Raw genomic sequence first — 26,617 nt, forward strand, 5'->3', positions numbered from 1 at the left:
AAATCCACTTCTCTACCCTCATCGCCCTTTCTATTGATGGCATCTCTGGCCATTCACCCTTGCACAAACTTTCTGAATCATCTTTTCAGTCTCATTCTCCTTCATCCTTCACAACTAATGAAATGCCACATCTTGCCTTTTCTGCTTTGCCATCAAGTTTATGATATATATTTATGTTTTTCCAAAGAAACCACTAATGCATTTATTGCTATTATAAAGCTGATAGTTTACACAGTTAAGATCAAAGTACAGATAAAAGTCCTGGGGAAAATAATGCATGGTGCCTCTTTAAAAAGTAGTTTTCAACTGCTCAGGAAGTATGCAGAGGTTATGAATGAAAACAGTTACATGGCAGCAAAAGATTCACACCTACTACATCTGAAGAAAAAAAAAATTCACAGTTTTGCAGGTATACCTGTTAGACTCCTATCAGGCTGGGACAGAAGGTGCCCCAAAGGATCAAAATTCTAGGAGACAGTAGTCAGGAGATTGTAAAGTTGCAAAAGCAGTGATTTTGAGTTAGTGGATACCCTTTCACCCAAATTATTATCTGGGAGCCCTGAGGAAGTTTATCCCTTCCTAGAAAATTGCTTTGATGCTAATAGTAATGATAATGAGAATATGATTATGAATATGTTTCTCAGGTGAGGAAGGACAGAGAAGGATTTGAAAAACCCCTCAATTAGAAAAAAGTTCTAAGTGGTTCCAGCAAATTAGCAAGTTATAAAGAGTGTCAGGGCCTACATGAATTTGGGTCCCAAGAGAAGATTCTAAGTGAGTTCTAATTAGCCCAGAAACAAACACCATGATTGAGTCAAGCTGAGGCTGACAGATTGAGACTAGAGAAAAGGTATCAATTTATTTCAAAATATGAATTTTTATTATAATTATAGGAAATAAAAATCACTGCTGTTATTTTCACTGAAATTTAAATTGGGGTGGGGAGGCAAACTTGTAAAAATACTTTTTGAAAAAAATTCCAACTCCTGACTGTCCACCCGGAGCAATGGCATTCTGTCACAGGCCCTTGTCAGTAATTAGGGCACTACTGGTATTCATTTGCAAAAAGCCATTTGAATCATAATCAGTGCAAGAACCAGAAAGAACTCCCTAGCCTCCAGGTGTGTCTCACAAATGTAATACTATTTTTAAAGACATAAATCTAAAACATAACAGATAGAGCAACAATACACCTTCTTATAAATTTTAGAAGGCAATTTGCAATACTATGTTGAAGACAAGGAGACTGAAATCTGACTCTTATTCTTGGTACAAAACACTAGTGCCCATGGAAGTCTGGCTACAGATATTAATGTGTTTCATAGCATTTACAATTTATAAAACACTTGTATTACCTTAGTTCATTTTAGTTGGGTTAAAAAGCCATTAAGTTCTCTACCAATTCAACAATTCTATGTGTCTATCTTTTTAAATATATATGATTTTACTTACTACAAGTAAATCCATGTAAAAAGATCCCAAAATATTAGACAATCATTCAACAAATTATTAGACAATCATTCAATTCATCCAAGAATTCCATATTGCACAGAACTTTTCACTTAGCCTAAGTAAAAGGTTCCTAGAGTATGTTCTTAAATAACTGGATAGATAAAAGGCCTCAATGTTTCAAAACTATTTGGGGAGGTCTGTGGAAATACCAGCTCCATGAAGTCTGATATACTGACTTTTCCTTCTTGTGGGAAGGACATGGCCTCACTCCACTTTATTATTAAGCAGTGTCACCAAGATCTACATTCCCCTCTATGAATCTGCCTAAAAGGAAGAGAAACTATAAGTATCCAAGAGCCTTTGATGTTTAGGTTTGGTTTTTCTTTTTGTTTATTTTTACTTGATAATAATGCTGAATAAAAATTGTGTCAGAAGTACCTCTTAAAAATCTTGTTTGTCTATTCTTTCTATAAAATCTTGAAAAATAGTTTTCCCATTCAAGCTCTAAGTAAGGTTTTCAAAAAGTCCATTGACTGTTATCCCCATGGACCTATAATTTCTGCCTGGAAAGGAACAGATGCTTAAAATATTTGTCCTCACCCCACCGCAGTCTTCTCAGAAGAGGCTTCTGGTCACACATGCAAAAATTTGGCCACAGATTGCAGCCCAAACTCTGTCATCCATCCCTGTCTCAAAGTAAGCAAATCCAGATCAGGGGCCCAATTATGTTTGAAGGGTTGAAGAATCCCACTTGCCAGCAGTAAATAGGCACTGCAATACAAGCATTGTAGGTAGTAAAGAATAAAGAAACCAAAATCATTTGACCAGTCTGTCTCCTGGTGTTCTTCAATTTCTGACTCATGTAAGCCAACAGAATCTAAATAAAATCTGTAAAGAGAGGGAAGACAGCACAAATTCAGCAGACCCTACTCAAACCTTTTGAATTAAGTCAGGTACATCTGCTCTTAATTACATATATGCACACACACTCACACACATAAACACATGCACAGTGGTAGATTAAAGACAGCTGCAAGTTCTTTGTGATTCCTTCCACTGAGAGGTAGAGTCTAATTTTCTTCCCTTGTATCTGGACTTGCTTAATTGCCTTACCTGGTCAACCAAATATGTCAGCCATGGTAGTCTCAGGTGGCAAAGGCTGACCCAGAAAGCATGTTGCCTCCACACACTTCACTGCTCTTTGGAGCACTCTCTGCTAAGCTATTCTGTTTTGGAAATTCAGCAGCCATACTATGAGAAAGTCCAAGAAGCCCCACAGAGAGAGCCAGGAGAGAATCGTAGGCCCCTTATCTCCCAACCAATTACCAGCATCGACTGGCACCTATGCAAGGGAGTCACCTTAGACCATTCAGTCAACTTGAGTCACTAGATGACTGAAGCACATCCACTATCTGACTGGAATGTATGGAAAACAACAAAAACATCCTGGCCCTTCTCTGCAATATTCTGAGTAAATTAAATACATGTTTTAAGCTATTAAGTGTCTAGGTTTTTTTTTTTTTTTAAATAACGATAGGTTCCCAAAACACACACACTCTAGCAGACACTGTTCTGATGCCTTACCTCATAAAAAGGACCCCAGCAACTCAAGTTTAAATTTCTTTCCCTTTCTACTAGCTAGTAATTCAAATAAATGTTCCTTGATATTTTTCTGTGCTCTGTGCCGTATTGGGACAAGTCCAGGATTTAGAAAACTACTCAAGCTACAGAGACAATACCAGTGTTTATATTTGGCTTCTAACTGATGTCAAAATTTACATCTCTGTGTTATATAGATCTTATCCTAAATTAAAATCTTAGCTAAGAAAAAGGCAAACCAAGGTAATAATGACATAATCACAACGCTTTATAGAATTTTTCTCCAAATGCTTTCTGATTTATGATCACTTAACCTCATGTCACCAATCATAATGTTTTGTGACTTATCAAGGAAATGCATTAAATATTGTCATCTTTGAACATCACATGACTTTAAAGAGCCCCCCTGCCATTTAAAGTGAGTCAGTATTGAAAATTAGAATAAATAGAAGAACTATTATAAAAGAAAACTAGCACTCTTCCATTCATCTCTTCAAATAAGGACAATTCAAAGTAAAGCAGAAATATGGAACACATTGAATTCTACCATACACACACACACACACACACACACACACACAAATTATGCTGGAGGCTATATGATATCATATCTGTACCCTTCAAAACAGAATCACATCATTTGAAATTATAACACATTTTCCTTTCATTTAACTTCCCCTGCATAAAAAACAGTGTCATCCTGTCATGGCTGAAATTCCCTCAGAGAAAACACTGAAAGCATCTTACACAAATCCTCTCAGGTCAGCTCAGGACATAGCAGTGAATGAAAATTAGCAGTATCATTTGACCCACTGACCAGCTGGGCTTCTGGTGGTTTGAGAGCATAGTCTCTTAGATAGAGTTTGCTCCATTCTGTGCAATATCTAGAATACATTTAGAAAAATTCTCCCAATATTTAGAAGGTAAAGACAAATGGATACAGTTGTTTGTGTGAAGCAAAGTTATCATAAACTAAACTACAAGAGCAAATTCTTGATGATTACCTCAGCTTACTCCACATAATACCACCAAAAAGAATTTACAGCTCTTTCAAAATCCAATGTCTATAAAGACAGAACGCCTCGAAGGAAAATGGTACCATACTTAAGATAGTGATATCTTTTATTAGTACAGTAAAGTCCTATTTTTATGGAATAGGATGGGTCTGAGGTCATTCCATAAAATTGATTTCCCAGAAAATGGAAATAGGCAATTTACCCTAAGAATTTTATTGAAAAATTATGCTATTCTATTTGAATAATGATAGGAATGTTCTACACGTTTCCTTTATTAATGAATTAAAATACACAAAACACCATAAAATTATATTAGAGGTTCAAAAGTATCACTTAAATCTTCTTTACCAGTCACTTTCATTTTGTAAAATCAGCAGTTCCATTAAAATCGTATTATGTAAAAATGGGTTTTTACTGTAATAATAGTTATTACCTATTTAGCTCCCAAGGATGTTGTGAAAATTAAATAATAAGCCATTGGAAAGCAAATAAGCAAATCCAAAGTGTTTGTAATACCACAGGCCAGCAGGGGCAGTCAGATGGGGAAATGAAGGAAAAGAACACCTGACACATTAAAAATCACAGCTTTCATATATAATTCCATTACTGCCAATACTCTATGTCCTGGTCATGTGCACTGACAAGATCTCATTTAATTTTCTCTACATTATGATATATTAATTACGCCCTCATGTTATAGATGCAGATCAGAAAGGATTCAAACTTGTCCAGTGTCACACAGTGGTAAAATACAGAATCCAAATATGAACCCAGATATCCTACTCAATAGCCTATCCAATAACTCTTGAAACAGCACTTCCCCAAGATGCTCTTGAATCCCATAACTGCCCCCACAGATTCTTACTCCACCTCTTCTACCACCTGCCACACTTTGACTTTAAACACTTCTGTTGCTTATTACAACTATTTCTTGTACTTTTATGTATCAATGCATTATGTGTTTGATTAATCCACATAAATCACTAGCTATTTTAGGTCAAGGTGGTATTGATTACCTTTGGAGACCCAGATACCTTTGAAGACCCAGATCAAGAGCACCTGTACAGTGCCTGAAACACAGTGAAGGTTCAGGAAATGTTGGTTAAACTGAATTGGGATCAAATGATAAATTCAATTACAACTACTTTTTCTACCAGATACAAAATACTTTCATCAATTTCTCATTGTATCAGACACCTCTCTGGGGAAGCCTCTCCAGTTTGCCAGCACGTGTGTACCGATGGGGATGTAGTAAGACTAAACTCAAGTAGCTAGTCTGACAATATGCTGGCTGCTTAATAAATAGGAGCCCTTTTTATTTTTTTAAAGTTTTTTTATTTATATATGTTTTACACCATTTTCATTTTTTTTATAATATTTGCTTTCTTTTCTCAGGTGTAATCCCTAGAATTTCTACTACCAGGTCACACATGCACCATCACCATAGTCAATAGGAACCCTTCTTAATTCTAAGTGAAAGGAATAATGTGAACAACAAGCAGAGAAATATAAACTCAGTATAATATGTGGTCTGATTTGAATAAATCAGACAGGAATGTTGTGTTTTTAAAAAGTGATAAAATAAAGAGTTAGGACTTTGGCTACAAGCTAAGTGTCCACTGATGAATGACTGAATAAAGAAGATGTGATATTATACACAATGGAGTATTACTTAGATGATATCACTCAGATGTGGGAATATTTTTAAAAAAAGGAACAAACAAAAGAAAACAAAAATAAACCCCTAGACTTTAACAACAAAGTGGTGGTTAGCAGAGGAGGTGGGGGGAGGTAAGAGTAATAGGTAGTATGGGTCAGGTGGATAATGGAGAATGTCACTAAAACTTGGGTGGTGGGTATGGTGTGATAAGTACATGCATTGAGGTATGAAGACATACTCCTGAAATTTATATAATATTGTAAACTAATAATACATCAATAATAAATACAGGCATAGATAACAGAGTTGGGACTTTAGGATCAAACTGACCACCTAACCAGTCTTTTAAAAACTTACTAGCTGATGAAACTTGGGCAAATTACTTAACCTCTCTGTGGTCCAGATTCCTCATCTATGTAAAGGATGATAAAAATAGAATTCACTCATAAAATAGTTGTGAGAATTACTTGAAAAAAATGCTTGTAGCACACTTAGCACATACCAAGCACTCAAAGTATAGCTACTACTATTGTCATCATCATCACCAAAATTTCTTAATTCTTACAAATCTTTTCAAAGGAGAAGACATGATTTTGCACAAATCTATAAAATTTTATAATTGCACTAGGTCAAAATTATAGAAAGATTTACTTCTGACATTAAATTACAGATGGCCTCCTTGAATTTGCACACTTATTTCAAGCAGTTTATTGAGGGTCTTGTTTGTGCCAGACTGGGGTAAACAAACTTATCTGATTCAAAAAATGCTACAAAGAATCCAGAAGAGTCAGGAAAAATCAAGAACGCAAAACCAAAAGTAGATGAAAAAGGTAAATTCAACCCAAAGATCCATCACAGGTCAAAATACCAGGGTTTGCCAAAAAACAGAAGGGAAAAGTAAGTGACAGCAGTTCCTACAGAAAACCCAAATCTGAATGAAACATAGAATTAAAATGCTGACCACTGTGAAATAATTTGCTGGAGGTACAAAGAGGGTTTACTGGAAAAGAGAGAGGGGCAACAGGAAGGGTACGGACTCCATTTATAAGAGATTACATGTACATTTTAATACATTTATTTTTCCATTTGAAAACTAGAAATAATGCATATCAGCATGCTTTTAAAATCTTCTCTGATTCTCACAATAATCAATATATAAGAAGGGGCTGGGAGGTATTTTATAGATCCAAACCGAGGGCCCCCTTTTTATTTCTAAAGCACTAATTTGTGCTACTTAAAAGCAGCTTCATGGAGAATGCAGACCCATCTCATAAGCTGACCACGCACAAAGGAATGGAAGGCGATGAAAGATGCCAGGGGCTCCTGGCAGCCTGGGCACATAGTGGATGCAGTCAACTGCAGTGCCAAGCAAGATAGCTGAGATTACTCCTTGCTCAGCTTGAAGATCCCAAAGGATACTAAAAGCTTGGCAACCTTCAAAAGCTTCTCTTGCTTCCTGCATGGGGTGGGGAAAACAACTTGCTTAATGGGAAAAACCATAGCCCAGGGCCAATCCGCTGGCTAGATTCATCAAAGAGATGGCTAAGATAGAACATATTTTTCCTTTCTGTATAGGAATGACTCATGAGTCTGTTTATTCAGAAAGTTACATCCTTTGCTGAAAGAGGTGGGTGATAGAGAAGTTGGATGATAACACTAGTCTAGTTTCCCCCACCCCTCATCTGTCTATACACAGTTACACAGCATACCAGCAATGTGTAGATGGTGGGCAGCACAATTTGATCATTCTGCCTTCATTTTCATCATAAATGAAGCAAACAACACAACTATTCTCTTTTAGTTTATTCTTAGTTGTTTTAAAGAGGGGATGTATTTTATTGGTTAGGAATACAGACCTATAATCACACTGACTGGACTACAATTCTGACTCTGCTGAGTTACAAATTGTGTGGCCCTAGGCAAGTCATTTAACTTTTCTGGGCCGCTGTTTCTCTGTTGGTAAAAATGGGGAAACTATTATTACCTATACCGCAGAGTTATTGTGGGGATTAAATCAGTTCCTATGTGGAGAATAACCCACTCCATGTTCTTGGTTATCAGCGAACACTACCATTGTTATGATGCAAACATTATTGTGATGGTCAATTGTTCTTTTTCCAATGCAGGTATTCTTTTTTTTTTTTTTAATAGAGGCGTGTTTTATTTATTTATTTATTTGTTTGTTTGTTTTGTTTATACATGCACTGGGTACAGTCAGAAGCGCGGGAGGGTGAGAGAATTCACCAGAGCCAGAGCAGGGAGCAGAGCAGGCAGAAGGACCAAAGCACACTGCTGAGGGGAGCAGCAGGTGGCAGGAGAGGTCTGTGTGCCATGTGGGATCCTCCTCCAGTGGCTGGGGAGCAGCTGGGGATTGAACCAGTGCTGCAGAGGCCGCGGGCAGCTTCTCAACCCAGTGCTCAACCACTGCGCCACCGGGGAGGCCCAATGCAGGTATTCTTTTATTCAGTATTGTCTTTAAAAGTTCAAATTATTTGTGTATAGGAAGGCTACTGACTTTTGGGTGTTGATTTTATATCCTGCCACTTTACTGAATTGATTGATGAGTTGAATTAGTTTTTCTGTGGAGATTTTGGGGTTCTCTATGTATATTATCATATCATCTGCAAATAGTGATAGTTTGACTTCTTCTTTTCCTATTTGGATTCCTTGGATGTCTTTCTCTTGTCTTATTGCTCTGGCTAGGACTTCCAGTATTATATTGAAAAGCAGTGGTGAGAGTGGACATCCTTGTCTTGTTCCAGATCTTAATGGAATTGCTTTCAGCTTTTCACCATTGAGAATGATACTGGCTGTTGGCTTGTCATAGATGGCCTTTATGATGTTGAGGTATGTTCCTTGTATCCCAAGAATTTCAAGGGCTTTTATCATGAATGGGTGTTGCACTTTGTCGAAAGCTTTCTCAGCATCTATTGATATTATCATATGGTTTTTATATTTCTTTTTGTTGATGTGTTGGATAACGTTGATTGATTTTCGGATGTTAAACCATCCTTGTGCCCCTGGAATGAATCCAACTTGGTCGTGGTGAATTATCTTATGGATACATTGTTGGATTCTGATAGCTAAAATTTTATTGAGGATTTTTGCATCAGTGTTCATTAGGGAGACTGGCCTATAGTTTTCCTTTTTTGTGTTGTCCTTATTCAGTTTTGGTATTAGTGTAATATTGGCTTCATAGAACGTGTTTGGTATGGTCCCTTCCTTCTCAATTTTTTGGAAGAGTTTGTGAAGGATAGGCACTAATTCGTCTTTGAATGTTTGGTAGAATTCATTTGTAAATCCATCAGAAATCAAAAAAACCACCCCTTTTATTATCGAAACAAAAAAAATCAAATATTTGGGAATAAATCTAACAAAAGAGGTAAAGGACCTATACAAAGAAAACTATAAAACACTGTTAAAAGAAATAGAAGAAGACACAAAGAAATGGAAAGACATCCCCTGCTCATGGATTGGAAGAATAAACATTATTAAAATGGCCATCCTACCAAAAGCAATATACAGATTCAATGCTATTCCAATCAAAATCTCAATGGCATTCTTCAAAGAAATAGAACAATTATTGATGAAATTCATATGGAATCACCAAAAACCCCGAATAGCCAAAGCTCTACTGAAAAAAAAAGAAGGGAATGGAGGCATCACACTCCCAGACTTCAAACTATACTACAAAGCCATAATCATCAAAACTGCATGGTATTGGAACAAGAACAGACATACAGACCAATGGAATCGAATAAACCCACAGATTTATGGTCAACTAATCTTTGACAAAGGAGCAAAGACTATGCATTGGAGCAAAGAAAGTTTGTTCAATAAATGGTGCTGGGAAAACTGGGTCGCTACATGCAAAAGAATGAAGCTTGACCACTACCTCACACCATACACAAAAATCAACTCAAAATGGATTAAAGAACTAGACATAAGACCTGAAACCATAAAATACATAGAAGGAAATATAGGCGAAACACTACGGGATATGCACATCAAAGACATCTTTACAGACACATCACCCAAAGCAGTGATAGTGAAGACAAAGATAAACAGCTGGGACTACATCAAATTAAAGAGCTTCTGCACAGCAAAAGAGACAATAACAAAAACAAAGAGAAACCCCACCAACTGGGAGAACATTTTTGCACCCAACACTAATGATAAAGGACTGATCACAAAAATCTGCAAAGAGCTGATGAGACTCAGCAACAACAAAGAAAATAATCCAGTCAAAAAATGGGCAGAAGAGCTAAAAAGAAACTTCTCTGAAGAGGAAATGCAAATGGCCAACAGACATATGAAAAAATGTTCAACATCACTTGTAATCAGGGAAATGCAAATCAAAACTACCATGAGATACCATCTCACACCAGTGAGAATGGCACATATTAAAAAAACTAGCAACAACAAATGTTGGCGAGGATGTGGAGAAAAAGGAACTCTTCTGCACTGTTGGTGGGAGTACAAATTGGTCCAACCACTATGGAGAGCTGTGTGGAGATTTCTGGACCTACTAAACATAGAGCTTCCATATGATCCAGCAATTCCACTCCTAGGTATTTACCCAAAGGACACAGAAACATCAATTCCAAAGAGCACCTGCACCCCTATGTTTATAGCAGCACTGTTTACAATAGCTAAGCTTTGGAAACAACCCAAATGCCCAAAAATAGATGACTGGATCAAGAAGATGTGGAACATATATACCATGGAATATTACTCAGCATTCAAAAAAGATAAACACATGCAATTTGCAGCAACATGGATGGCGCTGGAAGGGATCATGCTCAGTGAAATAAGCCAAAAAGAAAAAGAAAAATACCGGATGGTCTCACTCATAGCAGGAATCTAGAAAACTTAAATAAGGGACCAGGAAAATGAATATAAGAAAGTGAAAATCAAAATCAACCAAAAACTATGAACCAGAGACACTTTTTGGGGGGTGGGGGGAGGGGAAGGATTGGGGTCAGAATGGGGCGTTTGCAATTGTATGGGGGAATATAAAAATAAAATTTAATATTAAAAAAAAATAAAATAAAAATATCATGTTTTTCTTTTCAAAAAAAAAAAAAAGTTCAAATTAATCCCAAAATGAAATTAGGAAAAATATATTTCTTCTATGAAAAACAGAATCCAGAAAAAATGACAGCCTACTTTCAGTAAAGATGGAAGACAGCTCCAAGAGGATTTAAAGTTATCCACAAACTGGAATAGTGGATAACTTCTCAGACTGGAGAGATCTTTAAGAATTATCTCTTATGAAAGAAGTTTATGAGTCTGTGTTTCTGTATCTTTGAGGAATCATCTTTCTTCTACCTGTATGTTTACAAGGAGAAAGTTATAGATAGATAGATAGATAGATAGATAGATAGATAGATAGATAGATAGATAGATAGATAATTTTATTTTTCTGTTTTATCTGTTCCTTTTCCAGCATCTCTGAAAAATCATGGCAACCAAAGAATTTATTTGTCATATTTCATCACTCTATGCATAAAAGCTTCATAAAGACAAAAGATAAGACCTTTGCAAATTGCTTCTTCATACATTCTCTGCCTTTCAAACACAGGCATACTAGAATTTGCTGTAAAACTGTCCTCTGTCACATACAACCACTATTCCAGTTTGTGGATAACTTTAAATTCTCTTGGAGCTGTCTTCCATCTTTAATGAAAGTAGGCTGTCATTTTTTCTGGATTCTACTGGATTATGAAATTCCTCTCCTATATTAAACTTAACAAAAGAAGGTTGTAGGCAAAAGTGCCTGCTTCTTTGTAGCTTTTATAATGTGTTGTACAATGTATTTAAAAGACTGATAATCCCCCAGTTATCTTGAACTTTTTCAGTCTGTGTATGATTATTTAATTCATAAATGGTTTTACTTACTGGGTAAAATCAGGACGTCATCCCCAGGGCCTGGAATGGTGTGGTTGTAACCTCCCCATCCCTCTTCAATACCTGACCATGCTTCAGGGAAGGACCATCTTAACGCTGATTCAGGTTCACAGGTAGAAGCTAGAAAACAAAAGGGAAATGACAACAATTATTATGATGATCTGAAACACTATGATAACTTGTAAATTTGCAAATTTCTTTTCTTATTTTAGGATGCTGATAATGTTTTCGCCTCCCAAAGTAGCTGCCTTTTTGTTGTTGTTAAATAAAGTGTTTTTTTTTTTTTTTTTAAGATTTATTTATTTAGGGCCTCCCCGGTGGTGCAGCAGTTGAGCACTGGGTTGAGAAGCTGCCCACAGCCTCTGCAGCACTGGTTCTATCCCCGGCCACCAGGCGAGGGTCCCACATGGCGCGCAGACCTCTCCTGCCACCCGCTGCTCCCTCAGCAGTGTATTTCATCAGTCTGCCTGTTCTGTTCCCCGCTCTAGCTCTATTTATACAAGCACTGGATACAGTCAGAAGTGCAGAAGGGTGAGAGCGGGGAGCAGAACAGACAGACTGATAAAATACACTGCTGAGGGGAGCAGCAGGCACAGCAGGAGAGGTCTGCACACCATGTGGGACGCGGCCGGGGATAGAACCAGCGCTGGAGAGGCTGCAGGCAGCTTCGCAGCCCAGCACTCAACCACTGTGCCACCAGGGAGGCCCAGTAGCTGCCTTTTGATATTTCATAATCTTCAAAAAAATCATTTGTCAGTACAAAGCAAGTAATTATTCATTAGAACATTTGGAATTTGCAAATATAGAAGGAAAAAGCAAAAAAAAAAATCATCTCCAATCTCACTGCCTAGAGACAAATGTCATTAACCTTTTATTTGCATTTCCTTTCAGAATTTCTCAACATTTTTATAGTAATTGAAATTATATCATATATGCAATTTCACACACAATTCTTATTTACTTAGCTCAGCAGTTTTCACATGCATTTTCTAATATATTTAAAACTCCTTGTAAACATTTTTAATGGCTACATAATATTCTATGATCAGGCACTCATGATTTACTCAATAGTGACTCTGGCATTTAGACCATTTCCATTTTCTTTTTAAATTAAAAGTAATGTAGTACTAACTGGCTCCATGCAAAATCTTCCAATAACACTGGTTTCTTCTTAAAAAATAATCTTAGTAATGGAATCACTGAGTTAAAGGATCTTCTCACAGCTCTAATGCGTGCTAGAGGAGGCGTAATAGCCTGGACACCTTTCACTGTAGTAACTTATATACAGTTCATATGACCCAAAAAGCTTTCCATTGTTTCAGCTTCTTATAGATCAATGACATTTTCTTTCTTTCTTTCTTTTTTTAAGATTTATTTATGCAAGAACTGGGGTACAGTCAGAGGCATGGGAGGGTGAGAGAATTCACCAGAGACAGAAAGAGGAGCAGAACAGGCAGGTGGACTGAAGACACTGCTGACAGGAGCAGCGGGTGAGGCAGCAGAGGCCTGCCACACCGTGTGGGAATCTCCCTGGCCGGCCAGGAATCGAACCCGCGCTGCAGAGGCTGCGGACAGTTTCACAGTACAACGCTCAACCCACTGCACCACCAGGGAGGCCCACATTTTCTTTCTAACCATCTCCCTGTCTTCTGCATCATGGAACTGAAACATAAATCTAACAATTTCCAAGGGCCACAGTCCCATATCACATTTTGCACAATAGCATGCTGAGTGTGCCTAGGTGTTCTTTTCTCGAGTGTATGCCCCAGTACAAAGTCAGAGGACAGAGAATTATCCCCACAAGGAGTCTGAGAAGATTCACAGATGACCAAGTGTTTTTCCCCAGTAAAGACCTTCTTTTATTCAGGATTACCTTAAGAAGTCCAAAATAAGCCATCAATGGAATTAAGTCTTTTAGGGAAAATATATTCATTACATGAAAAGTGATTTCTTCTCAGGTTAGGGAGATTTGCTGGGAGTTTCAAGAACTCACATGAATGGGAGGGGGGCAAATCTCATTCAAACTTACTAAATTTGCAATCATAAATAGAGATCCTTCTCTTTAGAACTGTTCTAAAAAGGGATGAGAACAAAAAGAAGACTATTCCACGTTCATCCCCAAGGAGATAATAACATTGTATAAGTTGTGTAAGTTATTATTAAGAGGACGGAAGTCTAAGGGAAGTTCTTGTCAATGGTACCCAACCAAGGGAGGAAGAGAGTCCTTGCCAGGGGAGGGTTCCTAAGGAGTGTGCATCTGAGATGAATTTTAAAGGTTTAGGAGCTATATCCGTAAGGAGTATGGGGAGAGTATATGGTGAGGGTGTGCATTCCCAACAGAAACAAGCAACGGCAAGAAATGAGAGATCAAGTAGAAGCACTATAAGCAACCTGTTGTTGCTGAGCTGGAAGGAGGCAAGCAATGAAATTAGAGAAATAATCAGTGTGAAGAGTAACAAGGATGCAGGAATCAAGGGTGACTGCCAGGTTTTCAGCACGGGTGATAATGGGTGAGTGGCCAGTTAAGACTGGCATAGATGGATTGTTTGGGTTGTGAAGGATTTTGGGATACCTGTGTAACTTCCAGGTAGAGATACAGGAAACAGGGGATGGATATGAATCTGAAGGATGGGAGAGAGCTCTAAGTCAGACAGATGGACTTTGGTGTCTACCGAGAGGTGGATTTCAAAAATTTGATCATAGTTATGATGATTCTAAAGGATTATTGAATGAAAAGAAAAAATGACTGAGGTGATAACCATGGGGAGCATCCAGTTATTTTGTCTATCCAAACCCCACTCCCAACTAGTCATGATCTAATTAAGGTTCCAGGATAATTAAAAAGTATGTAGATTGTGGTCAAGTAGAAATCTTAGGTAATTTAATTAGCACAAAATATCAGGCAACATCTTGGAAGAAGTCTCACTCAAAAAGAGGTTATGTAAATATTTCATAAATGCCAATACTATAATATCTTACTAAGTTTCCTCCAAATTTCACTTCCTTCATAATACTTTACTTAAATATTCAAGTGAGGGTAGGGAGCATTTATTGAAGTGACCAAAAACTAGTATCACAGAGGCCAGTAAGAATTGTCTGACACACCTTATTTCTGGTGATATTTCAAATAGATAATGATCAGGTTCTTTAAAACTTCATGTCAAGTCTCAAAAACCCCTAATTACTCCAATTTTATATCACAGATGTGGAAAACAAACATTCTTCACTTTTGTTTATAGAAGGGCTGAAACTGTCTTTAATTGAACAAACAGAATGTTGCAGGGGCCATATTAAGGGATGTTGTTATGAATGAATTTGAGCACTCAATGCCATCCTGCCCTCAGACAAGAACACTTAATGGGGAAGGAAACATGTTTCAGTCTCTTGCAGAGTTATTAGATTTCTATACAGTTAATATCAGGCTTCTATATGGCTATTATTAATATAGAAAGGTGGGAAGACAAAAAAGAAGACTACTAAGAGTTGTGAAAAAGCAGCCAGAGATACACAATGAGAACCAGGGGAGAGGAATGTCTTAGAACCCTAAAAAATAGAGCATCTCTAGAGAGCAAAAGTGATCTTGACAGCAGCAAAGTTTTAATAAGAAAGGGAAAATGAAGAAGTTATTGAATGTGGCAATCGGGGCATGGTGATCAAGGTGACAATGGTCAAATGTGGGAACACTGGGGATAAAAGTGAAAATTAAGGAAGGAAAGGCATTGGGCGAAATCATTCAAAAAGCCCATTGAGAAGGAAATGGCTTTAAGATTTAAGATACTCAGACTTTGATCTATTTTCCAAATCTTTAAATAAATTAGACACATTAAAAACTATAGGTGTGTGAATTTTGGTCAAGATCCCAGTACCCCTGACCTCTCCCTTCCCTACTGCCCCAGATCCCTAGGACAGAAGCCTGGTTTGTGTGGGTCGTGCCACTGACCCACAGGCCTGTAAGTAAATTCTATATTCCTGAGTAAAATGATGCAATTGGACAGGCTAAGATGAGGCTCCTTCGCTTACTAAAATTCTACAACTCTGTGGAGCATCAGCTTTCAGTTTATTCAGCATGTAGTAACTGCCAGACCAAGCATCTCCCTGTTAAGCTGACCCTTGCTGAAAAGCTGGGATACTGACTGCCCACAGGGTCATTCTAAAGACACTTTCATTTAGAAATTTCCATACTATGTGCCATGTGACTGACCAGAAGCTGAGAGAATGGTTGCATGAGAATGGTTGCAGGCCAGCATCTCCCGGGGAACCTGACATGAGAACGCCCCCTACAGGTACATTCTCTAGGATACGGGGACTGATCCCACCAATCAAATTCTTGGGGAATTTGAACACACAGCTTTCAGAAAGATAAAAATTGTAAGACACTTTTCCCTGGTAACAATCATTTTAAAGGAAACATATTTACTGATTGGCATTTGATTAACATTCCTGGGTGATCATAAGACCCCATCATGGCAGTCTATCCCCTCACCTCATATAAAAGGCACTCAGCAGGGCCTCCCCAGTGGTGCAGGGGTTAAAGACACAGCTATCAAGCTACCACCAGCCACTGCAACATGAGTTTGATTTTCGGCTGGCGGGGGAGCAACCATATGGTGCAGCAGACCTCTCCTGTCTGGCCCACTGCTCCCCTCAGCAGTGTATTTCAGTTGATCTGCCTGTTCTGTCTCCTGTCTCTGGTGAATCCTCTCACCCCACAGTACCTCTGGTCTACACCCCAGTTCTTGTATGCATAAATAAATAATTTTTTTTTAAAAGGCACTCAGCAGACAAGGCATTTTGAGCCACCTAAAGGGTAAAGAAGGCTAAAGGCCAGGGGCAAAAAAAGCAAAAGACTAGGGCAGCTCAGCAACAGTTTTGAAGATTAAAAAAAATCATGTTCTTCCTAGCCTAAGAAGCATCAGTACTTCTAGTTTATAGTCTTAGTTCGGTACCTTTACGTCATCCATTTATTAATTTAAATAGGGAAATTAGATGATTTTCTGATTAGCATGGCCCTGGTCTAAAACAACCAGAAGAAATCAAAGGAAAACTGAGCCTTTTAAGAGATTTATCCCTGCTGCAAATGTATTGTTAAATTGACTTTGGATAAACAAAAACAAACAACAAAATACATTAGAAGGTGCTTTTGAGTCATTTAGTCTTTGAGAATTTAGCTTTTATGAGTTACAAAGATTTCACAGACCCCTGTGACTTTGGTATTTGTTTACCCTGATTTCCTGAAATTACTAAGAACAGTTAAAGTTTTGATATACCTTGAATTTTTCTTTCCATTTGGTGGGGAGCTAATGGCCCATCTGCAGATCTAGAATCAAATACTTATGCACATATGGTCCATAAGTTATGAAATGCACTTATTTACATGTTTTTCTTCTTACTTTACAATGTTTTTTTTTTTTTTTTAAATAAGTGCTCCCTTCCTATTTCTCTCTTTGACAAGCAGACTTATTTTAGCTGTAGGGTATAAGACATAAAAAGCCTTAGGTTGATACGTGTTTATAAATAATAGTTATAAATAATAGGGTGGAAGGAATTTGTAGGACTATTTGAGAACACTCTTCTGGACCATGTACTTGTATTTGGTGGGTTAATGCTCACCTGAAATAGTTGGAGGCACACCTTTCTTCACTTGGAGAATCACTTGTACTTGGCCTTCACCTGAAACTGAATATAAAAAGTCACAACTTGGTTTGATGCAGAGAAATATGAAATGATTGAAAGATGTTAATATTTGAGAAAGTTAACTTTACGCCAAATTCTCCCCAACCTTAATAGTTTCAAAATAAAACTATTTTTATCTAACAGTGGATTTCTAACATTTGATTTTGATGGTTTTTATTTGATTTAGTTTAACCGCAGTGATGTCTCTAAAGAATAAGCAAATAAAAAATAAGAAGCAGAAAAAAATGTTAGTCTTCTGATCTTTGGAGACCAGGAGGGCACACCTCATGGCTTATTTTCTCTTCATCATCTTGAAGGCTCAGCTTTAAGAATTCATGTTTTTCACCAATAGATTTCAGATCACCCATGAAATGTACTTGCTTTACCTTTACCCAAACAAATTGTCCTTTTAATGAAAGCTTTTTCTCCACCCCCCTCTCTCCTCCCATCTTCCAAACCAACTGAGCACATTTAAAAGGCCTGGGGTTCATTAATTTTAAGTGTTCAATAAATTAGTGGAAATAATCAAAAGGCCTGATTCTTTCTGATAATGACAATTTGATGTCAGTATAAACCAGTAGATTAAGCTGGGAACATATGCTCCTTCGCCAAGAGAGACTGCTATAATTAAATAGTGAATGCATCTACAAGGTGCTCTCACGCCTGATTAATTAGTAATCAGGTGCGCAAACTCCACTTTTCAGTAACACCTTGTCTCTTATTGGTTAATTACCTTTCCGTCTTCTCAGATGTCATGGAGTCAGCACCTCCCACCACTGGAAGGCCCAGGATTGCTGAAAGCTGCCACCTCTGAGCCCTGGTCAAAGCCATGCTCTCCAACTGCTTTCCCTTAACCCTTGAACCCTTTGCTCCACCCTAGGGGGGTGTAGACTTAGCATCATTCTTCTAAGTACAAGGCATAAGTTTCAAAACATTATGAAGAAAATATTTCCAAAAAAAAAAAAAAATCCATGAGGCAAGCTTGCCTATCCTTCTGTTCTTATTATTCTTATTTTGACCATTATTTTCATTTTATTTTTTTCTCAATAGGAAAAGCATGAGTGTGTTTTTCTCCTTATGCCCTACATAGGCTGAGGCCAGGTACAGTGGTCACCATGCTGTTTATGTGTCTACTTTTATCACTGCTGATATTGCTTCTTTATCCTACTGAATATTTCACCCACTTTCTAACTTAAACAGTAATAATAAAGCCACCAGCCAAGTAGCTCATCATTTTTTTCTCTCCATTGTCTAATATATCCACTTTTCTCAGTGTTCTATGTATTCTCTAAAATTGAAAATCACTTCTAAAACTATACTGCAATATCTAGCCAAGCTTACTCTCAATTTAGAAAATATCTACCAAGCATCATCTACAGTGAACTTAGGATTGCATTAGTAGATAGTTTTGTCTCTAAATCTTGGGGAGGTGCATTTTCTAATGTACCTATGACAAGATATAGATCGATGTCCAGATATTTAATATTCATGGACAGATTTAGAAATTCTAAGTTTATAAAAGTATTCTGCTCTTGATACCTAGCACTTAATGGCAATTTAAATAAATAGAAACTTGAAGTAACCCTCTTACAGCAACCACAAAATAAAATAATAAAAATTAAGATCCATCAAAAAAAGGAAAAGAAATATGGGCAAGATGACAAGTAAAACATGCAAAGTGCTATAAAAATAGAATACTCTTCTACAAGAGAAAGGGATTAAATATCATAGTAGAATCAAATTCTATGAAAGGTTAGAAAAAATTCCAGGAATCATTTGAAAAGGGAAAACATTTCATTTCAAGGTTTTATAAAAATCATCTTTATTAATGGTTTCCAGCACATCTGTGTCCTCATTCTTAAGACACGGTCACCAAGATAAGGAAAGTAAAGTTATATATAAAGGGTCTTTTTCAAAATCAGTCTAGTCATTTTACAATGATTACTTCTACCCAAAGTAAGTAAAATTTATAACTATAAGAGGAATGGTTGGAGTCAGGAGATAGAATGGAAATATTTTTTCCCACCAGCTATATGAGGAAATTTGAAGTTGAGGGGAAATGGTTAATGCATCCAAAATCCACTGGGGTGAAAAGGATGACATAAATAGGATGCAGCACAGTTACTGGGATGATTAGCCCAAAGACAGGAAAGGCTAAGCCCCCACATATCCAACTCCCATCATAGGCCGTCCATTTGTCCTTTCACTGAGCGCTGTGCCTGAGTTTCCTGCTCCAGTCCCGCCCTGTCCATTGCTCTGTGTCAATGGCTTCTGAACTAAGTGGCCACTGATTATGTTCAGACTCTACAGATTCACAAGTGGTTCCCACCTCCTGAGAAACCTCATTCCCAAGACAGATAATGAAACTCAAACACACATTAACAAGTTATTGCTCGCTCTATGAAACCAAATGCATAAATAGCATTGAATCTGAAAAAAAAAGCAGTTGCAGTATCAGAAGAAATGGACAAAAGTTACCCAAAGTAGAAATTAGAAAAATCTGACTTTTTATGCCATTACTGTACCTGCTCCTTTGTGTACAGAGCTCCTTCGTGGGCTGGTTCTGAGCTTGTGAGCAAGGCTCAGAGGGCTATATTTCTCCCCAAAACCATTTCTAGGTCATAAGAGACCCCAGACTGTGGTAGGGAGGAATATGAGTGCCAGAGTCTTAGAGTCTGAATTTGAACCCAGGTCTTCCTGTTCCTAGATGTGGCCAAGTTATTCACCACTTCAAATCTTGCTCATTTCAACTGTAAATGGGAGTAATCATACTGCCTACGTACAGGGCTGTTAGGAAGAAAAGATGAGATATTCTCATGCAATATGCTTAGCAGAGGGCCTGCATATAATGAACAGTAAGTATTAGCCACTATCTGTACCATTCATAGGGCACGCTCATTATTCTAGGAAGCAGTTAACAAAATACAAAAACTATGCTCTTATCCTTTTTACTCTTTTTACAGCTGCTCCTAATCATCATGAGCCATTGTAGTGAGTTATAAGCAACTTAACCAGCTCTGCTAAAGTTTGCTAAGTGCTTTGACTCTATAAAAGACAATGTAAACGCTAAATGTCATTTCCAATTTGGATAAATACAAAGAGGGATGAAAATCATTTGAGAATAAAGGTATCGACTCAGGAAAAGTTTAAAAGCCTTACGCAAGCTGTGATATTGTACATATGTTTTCTCAGTGCTTATGATTTCTGATTTTGTATTTGTAATATGAGAATGGTTAATCTACTTTGTTTATAAATGGAGCCTCATTGCAGTTGATCCTTCCCAGAAATGTAAGAATAGCTGGTTGGCCCTCAAAAAGAAAAGAAGTCTTTAGGTCAATTATTGCCAAATTATTTTGACGAGTGCTATATGATCTAAGCTTGCTATAAACACAGACATCTAAGAGGAAATGTGCTAAGAAAATGGCTCCTGGTAAGGGCAAAGAGAGTTACTCAGCTAGATATGATAGTAGTGCTGCCAGTTATGTGGGATGCCTGGAGAATTCTATACTCACAATGGTACCAAGAAGAAAACATTAACTCTCTCCCTGAGTAAGTCTTTTTGTCTCTGAAATTTTGAAGGAAGAAATAAGTACCCATCCATAAATAAACAGAAAAAAAAAACACATATCCTAGCAGGCCTATTTTATTCTTCATTCACATTTCCATTATCATTTTACCAATGCACATATTAAGACTGCTCACTCATGTCACATTTACCTGGGATAAGTCAACCATTGATTACACATTTTGAGAAGATGAAACAGCCACTGAAATCTGTGTTTGCAAATTTTATCCTGTCTCGCCCTGATTCATGCCTTCTCTCCTAGTCTCTGTATGCCCGTCATTAGAAAATCTGACTTCTAGGACCTCTCTGGTGACACAGGGGTTAAAGTCTCAGCACTATCAAGCTATTGCCAGCCACTGCAGCACGAGTTCAATCCCCGTCAAGGAGCTAACCCATATGGCACAGCAGACCTCTCCTGTCTTGCCTGCTGCTCCCCTCAGTAGTGTATTTCAGTAGATCTGCCTGTTCTGTTCCCCACTCTGTCTCTGGTGAATCCTTTCATCCCCCACATCTTTGGTCTACACCCCAGTTCTTATATGCATAAATAAATAAAAATAAATCTTAAAAAAGAAGAAAATCTGACTTCCTATACCACCACTCCGTGGTATAGCTCTGGCTATACCACTTCAGCTCTAGCCTCATGAGCCAGCTGTTGGATTTGGTGGTCTCTGCATTTCACTCTAGCTTGCCCTATCCTCTACAACGACCTCTTCTCCAGGATCTGCCTTACACCCACATTCTGGCTCTGTTTCCCCCTAACTCTTCAGGGAATCTGACCTTGCTCCCCAGAAGTCAACTTTTTTCACTTAGCTGCACAGTCTTTCTTATCAATTGGTTCCTGGGTAGCTAAAGACAGGTTTACAAGATACACTCATACTTCTGTCCCATTCTAGACTCACAGCGACAGACTCAATGGCCTTAGCTCTGTAACACAGGATCTTTTAAAAAACCTTCACAGAAATATTATATGAAAATCCTGTGATTATGTTTGAGACTTCTCTGATTCTCAGTAACACTCATTCACGTAAGAGAAGAACGTTTTTAAGTGTAAGAGTAAAAACCTTGATCAAGATGCTGACAGAGAGATACATCTGCATTAACCACAGTCCTGAGAGTTAGCTCAATTAAACCTTCTTAATTAACACTAACAATTGTTATTCTGACTCAGAGCGATGTCTGCCACACTTGCATGAGACATTTGTGATTTCCTGGGTCTTGTGCAGATTACAGATGCAGAACATCGAGAAGGACCTAGTGACAAGTATTCCAGCTCTTTGCCCGTCAGCAGGTTTATAAAACACTTATTTAAGGAATTTCACAAGTTCTCCCATTCTGTACTTTCAAAAATGTGGTTTACTCCCAGGAGGAGGTGTTCTTAGCAGGTTAGGAGAGAGTGGAATAAAACAGAGATTCTTAGGTTCACACTTTTACTTTTCAACAACTATACCTAAAACTTGCAGGCCACATTGTATTACCAAAATATGAAAAGTGAGGCATTGATTTCAGTGGCATAGAAAGCTTTATTTTAATCACTATGAATGTCAATGTATTTCAGACAAAGCAACCAGGTCATGAAACCTATGATTTTTTGGATATTATTACTGAACAAGAACCTAGGCTTTAAATGTAAGACATTGTGGGAACTGATTTAAAATAATCTCAAGTAAATAACAGTGCAGAAGGCGTGAGGATGTGACCTATCACGAAGGGGTTAAAAATCTAAAATTTAAGAAGCACAGTTAGTAAGTGCAGGATATCCTATAAATGCAAGGAAGAAGAAAATCTTTACACTTTTTTTTCTTTAAAAGCAATACCAGTACACCAGGAAAAGTCCAGCACCTAGAGTCAGAAAAAAGTCCATTTATATACCAGTGATACTGTCCATACTCACATGAATTAAGATTAGACACTCAGTTTCTCTAAGAATTAGTTACTTAACCTGAATAATTTCTAGGAAAAGTATTTGATGTGGACTTAGAAGTGTTCCCTTCTTCCTTCTTTCCTTCCATTTCTCCCTTCTTTCCAGCTCTTTTCTTTTGGAAAATTTGCTTGTAATCAAGAACATAATTCCTTTTCACATCTCCAAGTCCTGTTCCATTCTCTATAGTTTTGCCATAAAGGCTAGTGCATTTCCCTGAAGTCAGTGCTCTATATTACTGGTAAAAATCCTTGGGGATCTTTGGGGAAATGAGTTTTCTATAAGAATGTAAATTAATTTATTAACTAGAATGCTCTAGATTGCCTTAGAGGGCCTCGGCATGAGGATGGCTGCAGAGTTTCCAAGGATTATGATTCTGCTCTGCTTATACAATCCTCCCCAAGAGCTCTGGGGAGCCAATTGAGTTCTCTTTCCTCCTTAAACCCTAATAGGATTCCTTCTCAAGGATTTGCATGGGGTCTTCTAGATCAGGGAGGAAAAGAAGGGTCTAGGCAGCAGCCTGTTCCCTCCAGTGCCTTCAGCACTTGGACAAAAGAGAAACTTAGGCAGTATCTATGTGGGGGGAAAGCAGGGACATTTTCCTCATTTTTAGGATCTCGCACATTAAGAGCATTTTTTCTAAGCTGCCTGTGGGATGTGACTTGAGTTCTTCAGGGCGACTGGAGCAGACAATAAAGTCCATCTGTCTTTCTATCTACAGCTCTCTCACCCTCATGGTCCACAACCCCGGCTTCTTGCCAAGCAGCCTGCCTTTATCTTGGTGAAGGGCACATTTGGAGACAGACAGGGGTCTGCTGGGCTAGACATGTCTTTTTTCTGTCCAATCAGAAGAGGGTGGTACCCAGGAGCCTAGCAGGCAGACTCTCTCAGCTGCTGCCTCACACAATATCCCAGCTCGGCTGCTCCTCCATGGCACAAATGGGGGCTGTGTGAACTAGGGGGTGCGACTGTGAATGGTGCAGCATCTGATATGAATTTATCACCGGCTGCTGGTTGGGTGGGGCAGAAAGCAATGGCAAGGGGCTGTGAGTGTTTAACGCACCCTGCCACAACCCAACAGTTTGCCCTAAATAGCCTTTTACCGATATAAAAGGACAGGGTCAAAAGTAAGTTGACCCCTGACAGAATGTACAATTATGAGAAGAGGGCTGTGCACGAGCAGCTGCTGGAACCCCACTGGCTCCGCATCAGGCTTCCAAGAGTAAGAATATGAATGATCAACTCAAGATTGTGTTCTCCACCCCTCTCAACCTCTACCGCCTCCCCCCAACCTTCTCCTCCTGTTTTGGGCAAGGCCTATTATATGTCTACAGGAAGAAGCATAGCCCTCCCCAGCAGCTGCAATAATTGTGTTCCTATTGTGATGAAGACCTCCTCCCGCCACCCCCCTACAAGTGGCCATTGTGAGTGCAGAGTCAGTGATTACACGCTCCGCCTGATGCTTTGGGGGACCCAGCTGCCTAAGTGCTGACACACGAGTGTGCGGAAGGCCAGGGAGGGGGGTTGGTGGAGGTAGAAGGAAGAGGTGGGGGGACCCCACGCCTGTGAGATGGGACCTCGACATACCAGACCTTTTGCATAAGTCAATCCCAGAACAAATGAGGCTTTATCAGGCCCCAGTGATGAGGGGTCTCATCTCCCTTTGAAGTAAAGCTGAGCATGGGGCCTAGCAGCTTTTCCTCCTTGGACCAACCAAACATCCTGCTTTTGATATGCTGCATGCTCATTATCTCTGCCCCATTTAATGATTTTTGATTGAAGGGTGGCGGCTGGGATGCCGAGAAGATCGTTAGAGAGGCTCCATCCAGCCAAGCCCTCAAGAAAGGCTTTCCTTGTGCCTGGGCCTAAATTTGGAATTTCTTAACAGTGTGCGCTTGTTCTTAGAGGCAGATAAGGGCTGAGCGTGAAATTCTTAATTAAGCAATAAATAGAGAGTGGGGTGTCAGCAGATGTAGCCAGTAGCCATGGCAACGGGAATCACATGGGCAAGAGAGCTGAGACTAGATGTAGGCCTCGGGCCTGGGTCTGACTGACAGCTGAAGAATCCTACAAAGCTTGTAAACCAGATTAATTAGCTGACTAATTATTTCATAGCATTAATGTAACTAAAAAATAAAAATAGTTCACCATGAACTGAAACATCCCTGGGAAAAAAAAAAAAAACAGCAGGGAAAGAGGCAGTGGGGAACTATCTGTGTAGGACAGAGCTGACAGTGAATCCTATCACATATACATGAAAGTGGGCTTATTGCATTGGATTCCAACTTCAAAAATATAAAAGAACACTTGTTCTACAGTCATACCCATTCCCAGACACAGCATAGAAGATACAGTTTGGAATTCATGAGTGTTCGTCACATCAAATATTGCCCTTTCTCGGTCCCAACACTAACTGCCACATACAAGTTCTTCACTTGTGGCTTGTTTTGTAAGTGGCTCCTTGGGTGGAATTCTCTGGCGTTTTTTAAAAGGAAACCTGAACCAATCTCCTTAAAAGATAATGTTAAATAAGCAAGGTTATCCTGTTCTGTGGATGACAATTGCTGAAGTGGTATTACATTTCAATCACAGCACCCGCAGACCATCTTTGTCATATTATCGTGGACCTCAGAGTTCTTGCAAAATCTCCCCCAAGATAAACAGAATGAGACCCTTGCAGAAAGGCTATGACGTGTATAACTGAGTGCAAGGCACATGACATGGCTACTTTTCTGTGAAAAAAAAAAAAATTCTAGAGACATAATCTATTAAGAAAATTTGTAGTAAAGTGACCTGGCATGTTAATCATGCTTGAAGATATTTGGGTGTTTTGCACCACAATTCCAAAAGATAAGTAAATATTCTTCACCTCGCTGTATAAATGAAACCATTGAGGCATGGAGCATTTATAATTCCATGCCTCAGGTGAAATAGCCAGCCAGCCACTGATTAAAACCCTAAGCCCTGAGCTCTGGCCATGAGCTTTCCAAAGAACTTGCATTCCATGAAAATGTTTGCAGAACAAAGACAAAACTTGCCTCGATGGAGAAGAGAAATGCAAGGGTCAAAACATATTAGACGTGCAGGGTTTTTTTTTGTTTGTTTGTTTGTTTTGTTTGGTCACTGGGGATCAGAGAAGTTTTCTCCCACAGCCTCGCCAGTCCCCCCAACCCTTTTTGGTTAGTGATCAATGATTATTTAGTGGGCAGCACACTCTAGTGGAGAGATCCATAGCCAGGAGCCAGAATGCCTGGGTCCTGAGCTGTTCCTTTCTGGGCTGGGCCTACACTGGTCAGGTATCTTAAATCACACAAGAATCAGCCCAATGGAGGAAATGAAGATAATTATGATTTTTTGAAACTTCCTATCCTAAGGGATGCAGTAAGATTGCAAACAAATAATACAAAAGATGGTCTACTTAGAAGTGGTCAAGAAATGAATGAAACACAGCCAATTGTCAGTGGAGCAGCACTGTGAATGGAACACCAGCCAGCAAAAGAAGAAGGATTCTCCACCTCACCCCCTGAGTCTAAGAGGAAATTCAGTGGCTGTGAAGGAGGCCAAACAGGGTCCCTGTGATAAAATGAAGCTCTGTTCACACAAGTCTCCCCATGTCTTTGCATCCCAGGTATATGTCCACATAGATTGTAAGGCCTTGACTTAGCCTCTCTTCTTGGATTAAATGGATTTTATGTAAATTATCCCAGTCACAGACCTAGAAAGTCATAGGGTTTGGGAAAAAAACCAATTAAGTGAAAGTAACAAATTCATCAATATGTAAAATGCACGGCAGAGAACTGGAACTCTATTGCCTGGGGTCTTTT

The 26,617-nt window shown here is 38.6% G+C and overlaps 1 protein-coding gene across 3 annotated transcripts in view; it reads right to left on the bottom strand.

Moving 5' to 3' along the window:
* Nucleotides 1-26,617, bottom strand: part of PKHD1 (PKHD1 ciliary IPT domain containing fibrocystin/polyductin) — a 445,188-nt gene that overhangs the window by 193,284 nt on the left and 225,287 nt on the right. For all 3 annotated transcript variants that reach the window (XM_054698860.1, XM_037519857.2, XM_054698859.1), the window contains exons 52-53: nucleotides 17,248-17,313; nucleotides 11,629-11,757 (exon numbers count right to left, since the gene is read on the bottom strand). In XM_054698860.1, coding sequence (XP_054554835.1) covers nucleotides 11,629-11,757; nucleotides 17,248-17,313 — 195 coding nt within the window. The remainder of the gene's footprint in view (nucleotides 1-11,628; nucleotides 11,758-17,247; nucleotides 17,314-26,617) is intronic.

The sequence above is a fragment of the Talpa occidentalis genome, unplaced genomic scaffold, assembly GCF_014898055.3.
Source record: "Talpa occidentalis isolate TD23 unplaced genomic scaffold, MPIMG_talOcc4v2.1 talOcc4.2, whole genome shotgun sequence".
Taxonomy (NCBI): Eukaryota; Metazoa; Chordata; class Mammalia; order Eulipotyphla; family Talpidae; genus Talpa; species Talpa occidentalis.